The sequence below is a fragment of the Daucus carota genome, chromosome 2 (genome assembly GCF_001625215.2).
Source record: "Daucus carota subsp. sativus chromosome 2, DH1 v3.0, whole genome shotgun sequence".
Lineage (NCBI taxonomy): Eukaryota > Viridiplantae > Streptophyta > Magnoliopsida > Apiales > Apiaceae > Daucus > Daucus carota.
Window position 1 is genome coordinate 44,553,263 of NC_030382.2, and position 19,002 is coordinate 44,572,264.

At 37.9% G+C, this 19,002-nt stretch overlaps 2 protein-coding genes across 2 annotated transcripts; both read right to left on the bottom strand.

The window, feature by feature from the left end:
- Nucleotides 1-427: 427 nt before the first annotated feature.
- LOC108210026 (protein NRT1/ PTR FAMILY 6.3) lies at nucleotides 428-3,897 on the bottom strand. Its single transcript, XM_017381265.2, has 5 exons — nucleotides 3,513-3,897; nucleotides 3,262-3,439; nucleotides 3,108-3,147; nucleotides 2,459-3,024; nucleotides 428-1,517 (listed from the first exon to the last, which is right to left on the bottom strand). Exons 1-5 carry the CDS (start codon nucleotides 3,625-3,627, stop codon nucleotides 635-637), a joined length of 1,782 nt encoding a protein of 593 aa, XP_017236754.1. The 5' UTR covers nucleotides 3,628-3,897; the 3' UTR covers nucleotides 428-634.
- A 13,129-nt stretch (nucleotides 3,898-17,026) lies between these two features.
- Nucleotides 17,027-17,660, bottom strand: LOC108207626 (14 kDa proline-rich protein DC2.15). The gene has a single exon (XM_017378062.2). The coding sequence runs from the start codon at nucleotides 17,584-17,586 to the stop codon at nucleotides 17,176-17,178; it is 411 nt and encodes a 136-aa protein (XP_017233551.1). The 5' UTR covers nucleotides 17,587-17,660; the 3' UTR covers nucleotides 17,027-17,175.
- Between the last annotated feature and the right edge of the window lie 1,342 nt (nucleotides 17,661-19,002).

Consider the following 19,002-nt stretch of genomic DNA (forward strand, 5'->3'; position numbering starts at 1 on the left):
CCAAGAATCATGGGATATAAGTTTAGCTCTCATATATGGTTGCCGTTGATAGCATAAACAGTAAAAGCCCAATCATTTTAAATTATCTTTTATACGAATAATTTTATATTTATATCCTCCACAATAGTGATTGGTTAAAAACAAAAAAAAGTTTATCTATATCGATAATGACATTAATATTCCTTCCTTTTTCAATTTTTATACAGGTTTCTTTGACGACATATGTTTTTGAGACTTTTATAGAATATAATTTTATAATTTGTTAAAGTTTTATTTCTAAATAAATATTTAAATATTATATTTTTATTCAAAAAAATATTATTTAAAATAATTTATAAAAGTATAATATATAAAATTTTAAAATACGTACCAAACTCCGGTCTCTCACACACACACACCCCACACACACAATAACCGACAGAATATATATCATGTAAAAGATTACCTCTACTTTTTATTTAAAGAGATAAAAAACGACCAACCTTTGAACTTTCAGTTGAAACTTTTCTCAAAAACCCTCCAAAATACATTCCCATATTATTTGTACAATATGCTAAACATACAACCTTAGTTACACATGGCAAATAAATCACCAAAATTATTCTATATGTGGAAAATACAAGACTATATATATTTATGCATGGTAAGCTGCAGATTCTTCCTCTTCCAACTCAATTCCCTCTTCAAGAAGCCTCTTGTCCTTGTACACATACCAATTAGCCCCCAGCAGGAACAGAACCATATTGAAACTACTCAAAATGGCTACCAGCCAATAGAAGTTATAGAGCTTCCCTTGGTTAAGATTATCGGCCAGCCATGGCTTATTGCCAGTGATCTTGTGAACAATTGTAACCAACACGGAGCTAAAGAAAAACCCTAGTGAAAGTGTGCTTAGAAACAGCCCCGTGCTCATGGTCTTCATCCCTTTAGGACACTCTTTGAGGAAAAAGTCTAGCTGCCCTATATACATAAATGCCTCACCCGCACCCACAAAGAAAAACTGCGGCACTAGCCAGAATACGCTCATGGGTATGATGACATCCGAATGATCAACTAATTTATGTGACCGCGCAATGTTTAGTCTTTTGATCTCGATTAGTGCTGCCGAAACCATGGCAAGTATTGAGAGAACGAGGCCGACCCCGATACGCTGTAACGGGGTTAGAGCCTGTGGATTTTTCAGCAGTTTTTTGGCGATCGGAGAGATGATTCGATCGTAAACGGGGACGGTTAAGAGGATGGTGCCGACGAAGAAAATGGCCAGGGATGCTGGGGGGATTTGGAATGATTTGCCAATGTGACGGTCCATGGTTGTGGCTTGTGACACTGAGAATGTGGTCATTTGGGCATGAACTGTCCAGAACATTATTGTGGTGGCCCAAATGGGTAGCATTCTGATCACCAATTTCACTTCTTCGACATCTGTTAGAGTCGAGAGGGACCATTTATCCACCACACCATTCTTGTTGGTGCTCATTTTGTTATCAGCATTTATGATGGCAGCCTTATCCAAGAAGCTGCAACAAGATTACATAACAAATCAATGATCATAGCTAAAGGCAATGAAATTTTATGACCTGTTTTGCTTGAAACAGTGTTTTAAAAATTCTCCATTTATTTGAAATCACTTAATCCTTTAATAATATTGTTCTGATTTATCGATTAAATTTTGATTTGACTTAAATTTCGAATTCATAAAAGAATCATATATTGATATATCAATTAATTAGTTTCGATTCCAGGTATTTGAAATTAATTATGGTGGTGTTTGGCCGGGCTTAAAAACCCTACCTCTCGGTTCATAAGTTAAAAACATTTATTCATACTGTTTGCTGTTTGCGTAAAAAATAAGAAGTCCCTATAAAAAGTTGAAAATACTGGTTTTTGTTTCATGACTTATATACCTTTCCAAATACTTTAGTCACTTCACTTCTTCATTTTAGTCTAAACTTGCTTTTAACTTCTGTTTCATTTCTTTGTTTTAAACAAGAATCACTTATTTTAAACTCGTTCAAACATCCGGTATGCCTAGAGGAATGTATTAATAATTATTTTAGCATGGTGGGTTCATAATTCCATATACCATAGGTGTTGTGACAGGATTCACACAATGTATATCAATCAAGATGTCCCTCTTCTAATAGCTAACAACCTGCCCCACCTAAAAAATAGGCCACTGGATCTTTGTCATTGACCTACTTGTAGGACTCGATTTACGTGGATTCTTCCAGTCCAATAGCATATTCTCGGTCCCAGCCTACTTTTCATTTTTTGGAATATTACAAATCACTGCCCTTCTATTATCATGTAAAAATTATATTTATATATGCATGTTGATATGCAAGTCCAAACGGTAGGTCATGCAAATATCATGAATTCATGATATGATCGATTGATCATCAACTTTAAAGCTTTAAATAAAATTGATTAAAACAGTTGAGTGTTAGTTAGCTCTTACCAGAACTGTTCACTATGTGGTAGCTTTTGCTTCTTCTTTGAGCCTTCATTTTCAATGTCATCAATATTGAACAAGACTGTGAAATCAGACGGAGCTTCCAGTTTCCTCTTCCTCCAAGCACCCACAAACACCGTAGCAATCTGGGTTAACGGGCTGCCCACAAGTTTCTTGAACCGGTATCTTTTTGTACCCGACACGAACACGAGGAGCCCGAGAACTATTGCGCACGCGCAAATACCGTAACCCCAACGCCTCCCAACGTTATCTTGTATGTAAACAAGAACCGAAACAGCTGCTAGTGATCCGATGCTGATGAAGAAAAAGAACCAGTTGAAAAAACTGGTCATTTGGTTTTTCTCTTGTTGGTTCGTGTCGTCGAATTGATCCGATCCGAAGCCCGAAACGCTGGATTTTAACCCACCGGTTCCGAGTGCAGTGAGGTATAGGGCTGTGTATAGAACGCCGAGTTGCATACCGTCTGCTGGGACACAAGAGGATGAACCCGTATTGCATTTCGGAGGACGTAGGCTCGGGATTGTGGTCGAGATTGTCAAGACTGTCACACCCTGAATAATAGTAATATTTAAGCTAAGTATACTTAAAAATCTCGACAAATTAGTAGTAATATTTGGTCAAAAAAGTTACTTACAATCCCTTGAATGGTCGTGAAAATTGCAATGGTGAGGTACCTAATAATGTCGCATCATGCATAACAATAAATTTAATTAATCTTTGATCATACAATTGTGTTTACGAAAGATCATATGACTTGAACAGAAGCGAACAAGGTTGATCACGAGTACCTTCCGAGGAAAGTGTCCGCTACGAAACCACCAAGCAAACACAGCATAAAGGAGGTTCCGAGAAAATTGGTGACTGTGTTGGCGGAGCTAGCATTGCCTAAATGCATGCTACTTGTTAAGTAAGTCACCAAGTTCACGGCAATGCCTAGAGTCGTCAACCTTTCGCAAGCTTCAACACCTGACGATCCACAAAAACATAATTACATATTGAACGTACGTAAGGACGATTAATTAGAGCGTAATTAACGAACCTAGAATCATGGCGGCAGCCGTCCAGCCACCGGTGGTGGATCGGGTGGCCTGGCGGCCTTTGTAGTCCCAAGCATCTTGGAGAGTTTTGTCGGACTGTGTTTCGTCTAGTGCCATCCGGCCTTTCGAAAATAAAAGAGGTGCGAAGACTGAAATTAAGAGCGATAGAGACAAAGTGTTCGCTGACTACGCTTAGGATATGTGCATTTTTATAGTGTGGCTGTGGAGCTAACTAGCCCCATGCCTCGTGCTCATCTTTGCAATCGCCAATCTAGCTAGCTACATACTATTAACTTTTTTTCCATGAACAAAAGGGCGGGGTCGCCAACCAGGCCAGAAATTCTATCGATACAAAATATATTACTGTAGAGAGGCTCAACTTATGCATACTTGTTTAGCTTCTTTTTTTTGTAGCAAGTAATTTAGTAAATAAAAGGAATAAATTTGGTAATAATCAAATTTTTATTTTTGTTTCTTTATAATTAGGTATATACAATATTGATAATCAACTTTTAATTCCTTCATAATAAAAGGCGATCGTACTTTACAAATTATAAATAACAGCAACTTTGTTTTCAAACTTTTTAGTTGTGAAAATTAAATTATCCACTATCCACTATTAGATTAAAATCCTTTTTTATGTCTCGCGGAAATCAGTGACAGTTTAAACATTCTAGGGCCGTATATCTTTACAGATGTCTTTGATTAAGATTTTAATAATTAAGAATATTTTTCTATTTTGATATATTATAGTTGATATTGATTTTATACGGAGTCTAGTAACTTAATTATAAATAAAATATTCGTGTAGAGTTTTTTAAATGCGTTACTTGGATGTAATGAAAATAGGGATGAATTGAAATAAAAAAAATTATAAAACAAGTTTTATGAAGAGAACTGAGAGTGACAACAATGATTTAATATGAGTGAGTCGAATTTTTAATATAAAAACTAAAAATATCCTATGGATAAGTAGAAAATGAGCGTGTCTCCCAAAACATGTAAGTTATATTTCTAGTTCATATAATTTGGAAATTATGACAATTTCTCCCATCATCCCAATTTAAATAATAAATTCATTTCATTATCTTTTCATTCCATTCCATTATTTTCTACATTCCTGCTATTTTAAAATTTAAACACTATATTTTAATATCTCGTAGATTATTATGATTAAAAAGCATAAAATATATTGAACAATCTCACGCAATCATCATTCATGAAATCCAAAGGAATTATAATCAATTGAATATCATCAAACTTTAATAAATTTCATAATTTAAAATAATTATTGAGTGTCACCAGATTTGTTAAACTAAATTGACATCGTAATTTAATATTTTAAAAATTCTGATGATATTTAAATTTTAAAGTAAATATATCTAAATTTCATAAATAATTTTCTTTAAGAAAATACCGGTCCATTATACCTCTACAAATATTTATTTTGGGATGCGCTGAGAACGGCCGTCAATACTAATGGCGTAAAGTCTTTCCACAATTCCATCCTGAGTATAAAAAAATTGGTTGGTTTTACACCCCAAGCTGCAGGGAGAAGAGTAGGACATGACGTCGGGGTGTTTGGGAGCAAGAAGCAGGAGCTTCTTTTGAGCAGAAGCTAGGTTAAGTAGTTATATCCATGTTTGGAAAAAAAAGCAAATGGCTTATTTTGGATTTTAGAAGTGGAAGTTGAGAAGCTAGAAGTTCTAGCTTCTTTCCTTCTTCTTCTCACCTATTCACTGAAAAAAATTATAAGTTCAAAAGTAACCGAACACCAACTTAAAAATTTTACATCTACTTTTCATTTCTACTCCATTTTTTTATTTTAGCAGAAGCTAGGTTAAGTAGTTATATCCATGTTTGGAAAAAAAAGCAAATGGCTTATTTTGGATTTTAGAAGTGGAAGTTGAGAAGCTAGAAGTTCTAGCTTCTTTCCTTCTTCTTCTCACCTATTCACTGAAAAAAATTATAAGTTCAAAAGTAACCGAACACCAACTTAAAAATTTTACATCTACTTTTCATTTCTACTCCATTTTTTTATTTTAAACAAAAAGCGCTTCTTTTAAATTTAGCCAAAGGGCCCCGACGTCTTCTAATTATATTCTTCAGTTCCGTCCGGTTTAATTGTCAGTGGAACTGACATACCATACTTTACTAGTCTCGCCGGCAAATATTTTTATTCTCCCATCACTTTCAAAAATTCGATTAATTTTCTTATTTCTTTTTCTCCTTTATTAATTTTCTATTTTATGAATTCAGTTACATGCATATCGCCTCTAAACTTAGTCAATATTAGAAAATATAATTATATCATACAACAAAAAAAATAACTAATTGATGTTTTTAAAATAATTTATATCTAAGTGTTACGTTAAATAAGTATTTAAAGGATATTATTAATAAAGTATACAAAATAAATTATCCATAGTAGTCTGCTATATAGATAAATCGTCACACACATAACCATAGAAAGACAAAAAAAACATAAATTAATGCAATGCAATCAGTTGCATCAATGATTTTACCTGGTAAAGTAATCTCAACCGATATGTACAAGTTTTCTGGTGACCAGGAGTCCAGGGGCACATCTTTCACTTTCAGTCATATAATACGATTGATTAGGATTAATCCATCAGCTTGCTTAGGTGACAAAAACCATTGATTGAGCAAGTGGATATATATATATACAGACGAATAGACGATTATTAATTGGTCTCACAATGAACATCATGCACTATACTAGCATGCAAGTTGAAAGAAAATTTGACACACTTTAAGTCACCGTCATAGGTGTGAAAACTTGAATTTCTCATATAAATCTTGAATCCTCTAAAGAGTTGCTAACCACTCTATCCGGCCCTATATGGTTTTCTAACTTGTGGGCTCAAATTATTCTTGTGATTTCAGATTAAAGAGTAATTTTGATTTTAAATATGAAAATGTTTTAATGTACCATATTAAAATGAAGCAATTATATTTAAATACATTAGCACTTTTAATAGAAAATATAATTCATTTTTTCTTCATATGCTGGTTTTCCCTTAGTAAGTAGTTTTAAGCTTAGAATTATACATAATTTTTTTAATTTATAATTAAACTATTTATACTTCTATTAAAATCAGCCCCATTTATAGATATAATGAGTATTTGGTTGACATTATTAACTAGAAATAAGTGACTTTCTATTAAAAAATAACGTTGCTCCTCTCTTGATTCTTTATATTTGGGACGGACGACTTGACGCAGAAAAATATTAAAATAAATAATAAAATTATGTTTTATATATACATCTTATAATAAGTATCAAATAGTAAAAAAATTATAAATAAATTAGTGGAATAAAAAAGAAATTATTTAGAAGAAATTTACTTATTCCCATAAAAAAAGATCGTCACGGATCACATAACTCATTATAATTTCCTTGAAACGATGATATAAAATATGTTTGTTTATCCAAAGCTAAATCCTTACTCAATAAAAAACATATCTGCTTGAAAATACATAGCAGTAATAATTAGACTACATCTAACGTCAAGGTATAGCGTCGATGTAAACACACCACCGTATTTGTGTACAATTGCAAGTGTAAGCTAACTCATTAACAAAACCGCCAACTTGATACGAAAATATATGCCGTTGAATAATGTCGAACAAGATACTTCTTGGTTTTAATTAGCCTGCTGTTGCTTATAATGACATTATTCCATCCGTGCCCGTGGTAGTTTACGTGCACTGTTTGCAAGCATTTTGAGGCTCTTATAAAATATAGTTTTATAACTTTTTTTCTAAATTTTTTTTTATAAATAAAAGTTTAAACATCAAACTTTTATTCAGAAGAATTTTTTTAAAAAAAAACAATTATGAAACTATACTTTAAATGAGTGTGGTGGGTGCCAAAAAATAACGTAAAAAAATGAGAAGGACAGAGAGAGTATAAGAATGCCGTTCCATAAATAAGTGTTGGAAAATATGGGTATAAGTCCCATATTGGTAAATAATATTTTGAGCATTATGTGTGAGATATGATGATATCTTTTTGATAATGGAAATTATTTTTTCCAAATGGAATTTGGCTCAAATATTATGACATAAATTAATTTGATTTTGTTTCAGATTACGCCGATTACCCCCCGAACCGTACAAGATAGTTACCACCTATCATACGGCTTTCTAACCCGCTTTTCGTTCATTTCCGCCACGCCAACATAACCGCCTTAATAAGAAGCAGGCTTGATGGACTCCCCTTCCCCTTCGATTCTCAGTACTAGAGATGAACTCAACAGAGAAGCTCTTGCGCTAGATTGAGCCCTCAATGCGGCCTTCATTGCCGGGGTATCGCCCTCTCTCATCCAGATGATGATGGCCCCTTCGGGCGAAGGAAGCCTATGACTCTGGTTTGGTTACAGGTGCAGGAGCTATTTTTAGTAGCGAATCCGGAATAGGTCATCTGGAAAGTCTCCCGTATTCAGCCAATCTGTGTTCTCTCTATCTGTCTCGGCAGGGAACTTTCCGGGAGCAGGGCTTACAAAGGGAACTCCAATTGGAATTCAAAGTAACTTGGCAGGGCACATCATCGGCTCATCCGGAGTCAAGATAGGTCCTGAGAAGACGAAGTCTGTCCGGGAATGGGGATGAGCCGATGATGTGCCCCAAGTATACCAGCTCCCTCTCCCTTTTTGCTCATAAGTAAGCTCTTCTCCGTATGGGCTTTCAGCTAGTGCTCACGCAGGACATTGGCTTCCGCCAACAGTGAACTATTAAGGGCAATCAAACTAAAGCGCTAACGAGCGAGTGAAGTATACGTAACGAGGCCCATCTTTATTCCATTTCATATATGTCTGAGGATCCGCATAGCCCTCGATTTATGTGTTATTTATCCAACCATACCTTTTGACTTAACTCTACTCTAGTAGTCACTAGACTCATTATAGTAGTCCGTCCGGTAAATACTGCATATTTGATTCCATCCATAAATATATCGGTATAACTCGCGCATTCGTGTACAAATCGCTCGTTAGCGCTTGACTAATAGAAAGTAAAGGGCTTTTCTTGCTTGTTTAGTAAAGTAAAGCTTTTTGATAGGAGTAGGTGCTTGCTAGGGCGGAGCACTCTTCATTCGAAACTAATGAATGTCGGGTCGGGGGTTTCTGCCTTGTTATCAAAAAGTTAGGTACTAGGCCCTTTTTGTTTCGTGTTTAGCCGTTGAACGACCACCACTACATAAGCCACTAGTGGCCGAGAGAAAGCGAGCAGCACCTTGTATAGGTTTGGGCGGAGCTTGAAGAAGCGAGCCCCACTTGTGATATTTCGGCTTGGGACGCATTTGATTTTGAAGTTTTTTGGATGTTCAATACTATTGGATGAGCGAACTGTAGCGTCGGAGCTAAAGATGCTGTTGTTCCCGCTGTTAGGAGCTAATTAGTTAGAGTAGCTTCGCTAAGAGCCTTTCTTCAAGCTATGGACCCCGTAGTGTAGGACACTAAGCAAGTTGACTCTTTGAACATTTGAGATGTATATTTATGAAACTGCGGGAGTATAGCCTTTATGTCAAAGAAACCACGCTTTTTGCTTGAAATGCGATAAATGAATTTTTTTTTTACTCTGCATCTTAAAGTGACTCAATATGGCCCATTTCCTACTTTTTTGAATACCAAAAATTCAACTCAAAAGCAAGCATTCAATTTTTTATAATCGAAAAAGTTTACTATTTCGATATAATTATTTGAATAAAGTTTTACAGTAAAGACTAAAAATTTGATTATCATAAAAAAAATATCTTTTATTTTCGAATTGAACCATCAACGATTTAAAGCAGATAAATGAATTGAACAAAAACCCCATTTTTGTTCTGGAAAGCGCCTACACCTAATGGCTTAAGCCGCTGTTCCCATTTCCTCGCTGACCCATCATGCAAAAGGTACGCCGTTAGAGTGAGTGCGCGCTAAAGCTAGGTCCGATGGACCCGAAGGATCGGGCAGTGAAGGGGGCAGTGTATTCAAAGATCCAGAGTATGTTCCTATCCACCGATTAAAGAAATAACTATCAAGAACGAAGTAATCCTTTACTTTCCCTTCAAACAAAATTATAAAAAAAGGTCGGCGAATAGCATAGCTCTTTCTTTCCCCAGCCTCCTTTACCCTTCCCCTATTTCTGCATTTCATTTTATATTTGGCCCGCTTCAAACAAAATTATAAAAAAGGAATGTTTACAGTTGTTGTAGTACGACTTTTCATTTTCTGTTCGGTCTTTCAATAAGTAGTCAGCTGCGGGCTAAGAAGCCTCGTAGTCAGACTTAACATTGACCCGTCCTTTCTTTCTCTCGGTCTCACCCAGCAAGATACGGCCCCGCCAAAAACGCGAGCGTCCCTGCGCGAGACAAGCTTTCACGTTCCAAGGAATGACATGGCTGTTCAAGAACCCGTTCAAAACGCGGGAAAAAGAAATGCCTAAAGTCACGAGTAGGTCCTCACGTCAATTTAAACTCCACTCTCGTCGCTTCGCTAATTGGATCTCTTTGGCGGTTTACCGGGCAATGCCATCATCCCTTTCCCCACTTCCATCGGGGAGCGACATTGGGAAACTTCTTCCAAACTGTTGGGGTCCTTGCTCCGGATGTTGTTCTCCTGGTGTGAAAGAAGTTGGTTCCGCAGTTTTAGAATTCTGCTGATCCCAAGTAGTCCCCCCCCCTAAGACCTAAAAAGAGTTCCGTCTATGGAGCCTAAAGCTCCAACCATGGCAGTAAGTAGTAAGCTGGCGCCCGGAACCCCCGCGACTGATTGGGAGAAAGAGCGAAAGCGAGAAAGATGGATTGTTATCCATAGGAAATCGATAGGAATTCCCCCGGGATTGCCTTCTAATATATGTTCTGTCTTTCATTATTAACATCCGCGGCCTTTACGCTACTACTACTGTGATGTGAGCGGTTCAAATGGGTTTGATCTTTCCCAATCATTCTGGCCGAAACTTGTACGCAGCACTTGTACGGAGGTGCATTCTTCCTTTTAGCTCTTCGTTCATCCGGGTAGCTCATCCCTTTTTTAACGAATTGCTTCTTCCCCTCTCTTTCTTTCCATTCCAGTAGTTTTATGCAGTCTGGTCTGTCCATCTCCCAGCATCCAGAAATCATGTTCCTACAAGCCCCCCTTTTGCGCGATGGAGGCTAAATAAGTTGGGCTAATATAGTTTACTACACTAGCCAAGAAAGAGTGTAGTATACTATATTTGCCCGTGGAGAAAGAATCCAAAAATAGAAAGGTATTGCTTATAATAGTTGCTCGTTCATAAATCCACTCGACCACTTGTTAGTCTTGCTACTTGCTATAAACCAGATGTCGTCGTCGTAAACCGTGACGAATTCATCCAATCTAAATAAGGCCTAAGAACATCGTTCATCAGCCGCATAAAGGTTGCAGGTGCGTTGGCCTTACCGTAATAGGGCCGAATGGCATGACGACCCCAACCTAGAGTAGCTAGGTGAGGAAGTAAAATTAATCCTTGTTCATACATAGGCTTTTCTGGTACGAAATGAGCCACTTCAAATAGGTTCATTCCTCCGGCCCAGAATACGATTAATCTGGCATGGGCTACATGAGCCCGTCTCATGGTTCTTTGCCTTCCCCTGCTTTCAGGGAAGATCCGACGAAGCTTCTTTGTCCACCCCCTTCTTGGATCTCATGGTTTGGAGCAAGCGGAGCTTAGCCAAGAGGGGAAATTTATATCCTATAGATGTCTCGGCGCTTTCATTATCCTTTTCTTTTTTTTTCTTTCCCTTCTTGATCTCCAAGTCTGTAAAAAATTGAATAGGAACTATGTATGTGGCTAACGAGCGAGTGAAGTATACGTAACGAGGCATTAGAGCAACGGCTTTCAGCTCAATCCGTTGCTTGTTGCCCCTTATGGAGAACTGCTCAAGTTTCGCGCAAGTTGCTTAATCCGTTGCTTTCGAGCCTACGCTTGCTGGGTAGTGAAGTGGTCCGTGAAGGTTAAATAAGACTTGTGTTAAGCAAGCAGAGTAGTCAAGCCAGATAGGCAAAAAAAGCAAGAAGCTGTCCTCGTTCCCTCCTTTCAGCTGAAAAGCCAGTTCTTCCTCTTATGAATCTTAATTGTCACAACTTTCTGACTTCTTGTATGAACAAAGCAAAGTGGAAAATTAGAACTAGCCAAGGAAGGAAAGTAAGGAAAGCGGGAAAGGTCCGATACAAAGGAAAGGGGACTGGTTAAAGCAAGAAGTCCTCTTTCTTCTGTCTTAGTCGATCGAGGTGATTCTATCTCAGGTGATTCCCCGGTTGAGGGTTACCCCATTTCTGATTCCGAACTCGATTCTGATTCTCTTTCTGATGTTGGAACCCCCTCTGCTGCTTAGCCGAGCTTCTTTCTTTGAAGCTTTTAGCCGAGCGCCCTTCCTTAAGACTAGCATACCCCTGGTTGGGATGGGTAGGCCCACCACTTAACTTTCACTTAGGCCCGGGCCAAGTAAGTGGGGGGACCCTGCCGGCCCCCCCAAAAAAAACTGTACGTGAGAGTTTCCCTTCATACGGCTCGAATCATTCTCAGATGCCCAGAGAGGCGTCCTTTCCTTGTTTGTTGGGTTGGTTCACGCGCGCGCAAACGCTGGAATCATAAAGATAAAGGGGTTGTATCCTTTCTGATGCATGAAAAGTCTTTTTCAAAACCTAGCATTAAGGGTGTTACGACGATATACGAGAGGAATAGAGAAAAACTCGTGATTGGTGTGGAGGGGAAGATCTGTTTATGATATAGTGAAAGAAAGAGTCGTCTCATTTCCTTACTTCTTCGTTCTTTCTAATTCATTTGAAAATGGAAGAAAAGATAGCAAAAGCTACCCAACCTACCCTTATCCATCCCAGGAGATGCAGATGATGGAAATGGAGCTAGAGAAGATATAGGAGAGCGCGATGGAATAGCATGGGGAAGGTGATGTCTTATAAGGACTAGCCCTCTAGCCTTCGACTGAGGGGGAGACGTCAATAGAGAGGGAGAATAATGATATATCAATGAATGCGGATTCTGAGAATGCGGATACGGGGCGGCACAAAGTACACCTCTTCCGTATAAGTAGGTAGTAACCTTTAAGAGTCTGTTCAAGTGCCGCCCACGCGTGTAACACTAGAGTTTTTAATGTCTTATATTTTATTTGCGATAATCTCATTTTTTTTGTATACTGCGCGATCAGGACAAGAAGAGAAAGTAGAGTTGGATGTCCGAAAGGAGGGGAAGCGTCTGTTGCTGGATCTCAATCTGATTTTCTAATTCTTTTTCTGAGTCTAAATCAATGGACATTAATGAACCACCATTGATGGACGTTGCACATGACACGATCAATTCGACTCAAGGTCCGGCGCTAATAGAAGTAGCTTACTCTCCTAGTAGCGAAGGAAAGGGGAGGTGACTGCAATGAGCAGAAACCTCACTTACCGGCCTAAACGACGAGCAAACACTCGAACGTGAGAGCAAGGGATCTATTTTGAAAGTCCCCCCTTCCTATTTAGGGAGTTGAGGCGAAAACCCATAGCCCCGATGTGACGAAAAAGACTGATTCAACGCGATGACAACCAGGAGGTGGGCTTGGAAGCAGCCATCCTTTGAAGAAAGCGTAATAGCTCACTGGTCTAGCTCCATGGCACCGAAAATGTATCTTCCAACACTTTAGAAGCGAAAGATCTGCTGAGTCAAGTTCCGGCTGGCCCGGCCGAAAACGCCCGCCCTTCGACGGCAGGTTGCTCAGCTTATTCAGGGCCGAAAGAAGGGGGCTTTGAAACTTTTCGAGCAGTTAAGTCTTTCTCGTCGAAGCCTGATTACAGAAAAACCTTCCGAAAAAAGGGGGACTTCTGCAACGGGCTATGCCGTCCCGCTTCTTCATTGATAAATTCTAGGTTCGAAACCTAATCCACCTACCCGCTCATCAATCACGGTGTTCAGCATAATTCGAATGGAGGCCGACCGCTGGGCCCACTCTGGCCTCGCGGGGCGGGCCCCTGTGGTTGCGAGCTGGAGCTGCCATAGCTTATGGCTAGAGCAATGGGAGGGACCCCGGCAGAGATAAATGTTGCCTTCAATGACTAAGTCAGAGGAGGAGCTTTTGGACTCTATTCGAAAACCTTCGCATTCTGGTTCCTCGGCGAACCAGCCTCCGGCGGGGTCCGTAGGAGTAGAGCAGGGGACTTCCGGAGCATCAAGCTCCGAACTTACACTCGAAGAGGCGGTTCAAATAGAAATCTTAATGCAGGCACGGCGTATCTTGTTGAATCAGTCTTTTTCGTCACATCGGGGCTATGGGAGTCGAACCCACACCAAAGGCGGGGGGGGGGGGAACCGTTGTGGACGAGACCCCCGGCCTCGATTCTTTTGCATAGTCCGGGGGCCGGCCGCAAAAGAAAATGTCTTCCCTTAAGCGTAAAACTTCAGATTGTAAGGCATTTCCACTACATAAGAAAAAACTTGAATTAGATCTTGGAAATGATCGACTCAAATAGATGGTCATCATATTTCACATACGAGGTGCTTTTTGACTTATTCATGAATTCCGGTTTCTTTGCACGTGAGACAGGTCCACAGGTCAAGAGATATTTGCAGATCTGTTCCAATGCATTCTTTTTGATCTTGGTCTCCTCGGGTAAGAGCGCTGGTGGTACTTTGTTACCTAATAAGGAAGGGGATTCGCTTCTTCTTTTCGTCGTAACTCAAGGGAACGGTTGACTCCGTTGTTGTGCTACAGGATTGTGTCCCGCTACCACTCTACCGAGGTTAGAACCGGGGTTCTACCACAAACAGGCCAACATTTGGTTAGGTAACTAGGATTCAGAGATCCAGTAACTGGGGGTCTATGGCTGACCGATATGGCGCCGAATGGGTGTAGAATCAACTCGCAGAAATGCCCGGTCAAAGAAGGGCTTGCTAGAACTCTGAAGAAAGGCTTAAAGCAGAGTTTTCTCACTAACTCAGGAAAGGCTCAATCATCAGAAATGGTTCGAGGAGAGCTTCAACCGAAAAAGCCTACTTATTCTACTCGGTGAAGACCCTGATTCAAAGCCAAAGGATTTCCCGCCGCTACCATATAGTCTTGATATATTTAATCTGATTCTATTTCAGATTATGTATGGGATATAATAACTTGTAAATATTTATTTGATTCTGTTTCATATTATTTATGGAATAGTGTGGCGTGCAAGTTTTACACCGATTCTGTAATTAATGACGATTAATTATGGAAAAAAGTAGTGCGCAAGTCTTTCTTCACCTATAAATACCCATATAGGTTGAAGGGTTGATAGTTGTTTTGCTCGATTCAAGCTCGCCGAAGGTACCGTTCTTGTTAACCACATCGCAATCCGTTTTATCTTGAGAAGCTTTCGTTCCACACATACGGTGAGTAGGCGAATACGCTTTAAGGAGACAGTTTCGCACTGGACTCGGATTATCTTCGTATCCTTCTGTTTAATCTGTCTCCTTCATTCTTCTTCTGTTTTGCACACACAAACACATATATTGGTTTTTTGCACAGATTGTCTGACAATAAGAACATATACAAGTACAACGAGATCAATCATTTGACATAATCTATTCTTTTATAACAGGTAAAATTAAGTAGTAGTCTCCGGAAAAAATGAAATTGAAGATATATAAGACACCCATGCAAATGGTTCTCGTTGAGTACTCAATATTTAGCGTCACACACTGCACAGTGAAATAGTGGCCCCAACTCTACGTTCAAAGTAAGACGATTAAACATGGTTTTTCCCCAGAACTGTCCCAGATAATGACTACTGACGACTACTTTTGAAAGATTCTCTTCCAATATTCATTGGTACTATATGAAACGTTTTTCTCTTTTCGTTTGTGCCTTTTCGTGATCTTCAAGTGATAATTTGGTCATATGCCACAAGTGTATACATTATTTCGCACTACTGTTTGATGCTGGTTATCGTAGTCAAACTACTGGACTCTGACCTCGTTGTTTATACATTTGTATAATAAAATATAAATTAATTTGAAATTAGAAATAAATTAAAAACTAACTTAATACAAGAAGTTGACAGGATGTATACTTTTATCAGCTTATTTTATATTTATGATTTTCTTAATAAAATTATTTTTTATATTATGTTAATAACCCATAAGTCATCTATAATAAAATTACTCAACCTGACAAAATAAACTCTACGCTTGTTAATTAAGTCACTATAAATCATAAATATATAATTTTAACTATATCCAAATGGGCTCTTAATTTGAATATTTTTAAAACCTCTTTCCAAACTTGCACTTTGATATCACAATGAGTGTTTATAAAACTTAAAGATGGTAAAAAAGAGTCCAAATGGAATTCATGTTTTCAACATAATACGAGAAAACAAATTATGAAACAGAAACCTGAAATTATTCTAAAAATGAATCGCAAATACAATGAGATGGAGAGTTTAAAAAGCTCTGGAATCGTTACAATCAAACCAGAAAACTCATACATAACTAAATAACAATTACTAAGAGCATGTTTGGTTGAACTTAAAATAAGTTACTTATAATTTAAAGTTGGGTATTGTGGCTTTAGGTCAACTGTGAAAGTTTTGACTTTAAGCTGAAGGTGTGTGTTTGGGTATTTAAACTTAAATAGGAGAAATGAAAGGAGGCGCAGAAGAAAAAAAGCTGAGAAGTACCAGCTGTGAGCAGCTTCTCGCTTTTGGGCTGTTTTTAACTTAAAGCCCGCCTAAACGGTGGGTTGCCAAACAGCTCACAGCTAGCTTAAAGTCTTGATAAGCCCGCTTAAATTGTTCCCAAACGGGCTAGAGAATAATAAGATGGTCTAGATCAGCTTATGTGCTCTATATGACATATTGCAAAGGGTCATGGTTGAGATCACGCTTCTGTGTCAAGCACACAGAAAGTCTCAAGTGAAGTTTTCGCCCAATGTTGATTAGCAAACTCAGTGCAATGGGTATATCAAGGTTGATGCCGAGAATGTTACTGTAGCTTTTAAGGCTGTGCAGAGGCAAAGTGCAGCTTCGAGATCAATAAGCCCGCTGAGCAGTGAGCAACAATGTGAATCCTTTTTGAGAAGAAGATTTCTGATGATCCTTTTTCACAAGACATAGCTAATTATATCATCAACTCCTAGATGGTTTTGATGTAGAGATATTCAAGTTGTACTGTTACAGCGTGTGTGGTATACTTATAGAATGAAGTGATCACTGGATAATTAATTGATCCGCAAACTTGATTGTTTGAGAAATGCACATTAATTAAGCACCAATTAAGTAGGAATTGAATACTTAATTGTGCGTCGAACATGTTTCCCTATAGCTTATAAATGTGACTCACGTCGTTTGCAAATTAATGGCCAGGCACAATCACTCTGTTGGAGTTGGTATTTGCTTTCTTTCCTTGTCAAATACATGAATGCCTTGAAAAACAAGAGATCAAACGGGCCTTTTCGACAGATTACTTGTGATTTTGATATTAGTAGTGTACAACAATATGCAGAGGATATATAGCTGTTCGATGAATAAAAAAGTTTGCATTTATATAAATCAGATACACTTACAAAGATAACAACAAATCAGACGGAATTATAATGAATCAACAAATATGAAATTATTAATACAATTTGACAGCAAACAAAAATAAAACAGTTACGGAGAATTCCCTCACTTAGTAACACTGAAAACCCGTTGGAACTTTCTTGCCACAGTTATTGAGAACCAAGCTAAGTGCAACAGGAACGTTGAGGTTAATGCCCAAAACATTGGCTCTAATGGCAGTGCAAAGACAAAGCGCAGCCTCCAGGTCCACAAGGCCCTGGATGAGACTGCAGCATGGCAGCGTCGGAGGGGATCCAACCACAACATCAACCAAGTTGAGTACATTTACGCACACTCCTAACTTTATGACATCGGGGCATTTTGCAGCATAAGTATAAGTCGGAGTTGGTACTGCAGGAGTTGGGGATGGTTTCTGTACGTCGGGGCTAGTTTTAGTGTCGCATGCACTCACTAGGCTAACGAAAACAAGGGCGAGGGACAGAAACAGAGAGAGTGAAGCTGCAGTAGTGTTGGAACCCATTTTGTAGTAATTTTCTAGGCTGAATAGGTCTGGTAAATGCAAATGCTGATCGGAGATGGCAGGATGAATTGAAGTGATCTCAAGGGTTATGTACTTATAGGGCTCATCAGGGACTAGAATGATTTGTTCGAGATAGAAATTCTTAAGCTGTATGAGCTGGCTAGAAGAACAACTTCACCACGTCGAGGGAAAAACTGAATGCATGATGTATATGGCATATTTAAAATATTGAACCAGGATCTCATAAAATCTGACTAATATATAAAAATTTAAGCCATTGCATATATAACATGAGATCGACTATCAAAACTTGAATTAGTTATTTTCCATCAACAATATATCTTAACAGACTATGGGGCGGTTTGGGTGAATTTAAAATAAATATTTTTTATTTAAAGTAAAAAATAAGTAGAGTCTGGTTATTTAATTAATTAGTTAAAATAAGTGTTTTTCAAAATAATTATTTTTTGCTTAAACTAATCGTTGATCTGTAATTCATCTAGTTATTTAATTAGTTAAGAAATGGAATAAGATTAATCGGATTAATTGGATAATTAATTAAATAACAAGATGAATTACGGATCAACGGTTAGTTGATAATTAATCGGTGATTAATAATTCAGTAATTTTTGCAAACAGAAAATAAATTATTATAAAATTCAGAATTTATTTCCGGTTCTTATTTTCAGTTTTAATTTGAATATAATTATCAAAATTATCATAAAATTAAATATTATTACTAGTTTCGTGTTGAAGACGTATAACTGTTTAACAGCCAGTAGCACTGTGGCAGTACTTGAACTGGCTACTTTTGGAACCGCGGCTCTGGGCCTCTGGCCTCTGTGTCGTTGCTCGCATGTACGAAACATGAAGTGCAAATAAACTTTGAACATCGAATTAAAAAAAAAAATTTAAAGTATTTAGAGATTTAAAATTTTAATTTATTGGAAGAAAACATCAATAAATAGTAGAAAACTCAAGACAGGCAGAAAATGATGTGAGAAAAAGAAAATGAAAATGTGAGAGAAATTATTTGAATATGATCCATAATATTGCTTAAGGTCTCATCACCAGTAAACTAAATAAATATCATAAACAATAAACAAATCATAGTAGTAGGTGGAATAGTAACTGTACATTCACACACCAACTATGTGTCACACTTATTCAGAAGAAATTAATTTTAACTTAATTGCAGATTTCATTTCGTTCTGAAGAAAAGGAAGGTCCGGAATTCTCAATATCTTCGATACATGGGAAGGAACTTCTGTCACTGTTGTATTCCAAGGGGCACAAATAAGTGTCAATTTCAATTTCAAGTATTTGAAAGCAACACATAACTGGTTGTTGTTTTGCCTTTTCCTGGGGACCACAAATCAGTTCCGTTGAAGGAGTATGCTCACACTTCATCTTAAG

Coding starts and splice junctions, on each gene's coding strand:
- LOC108207626 (XM_017378062.2), bottom strand. CDS start 17,586: ATGGGTTCCAACACTACTGCAGCTTCACTCTCTCTGTTTCTGTCCCTC.
- LOC108210026 (XM_017381265.2), bottom strand. CDS start 3,627: ATGGCACTAGACGAAACACAGTCCGACAAAACTCTCCAAGATGCTTGG. Junction 3,440..3,512: donor GGCTGCCGCCATGATTCTAG/GTTCGTTAATTA, acceptor GTGGATCGTCAG/GTGTTGAAGCTTGCGAAAGG. Junction 3,148..3,261: donor GCGGACACTTTCCTCGGAAG/GTACTCGTGATC, acceptor CGACATTATTAG/GTACCTCACCATTGCAATTT.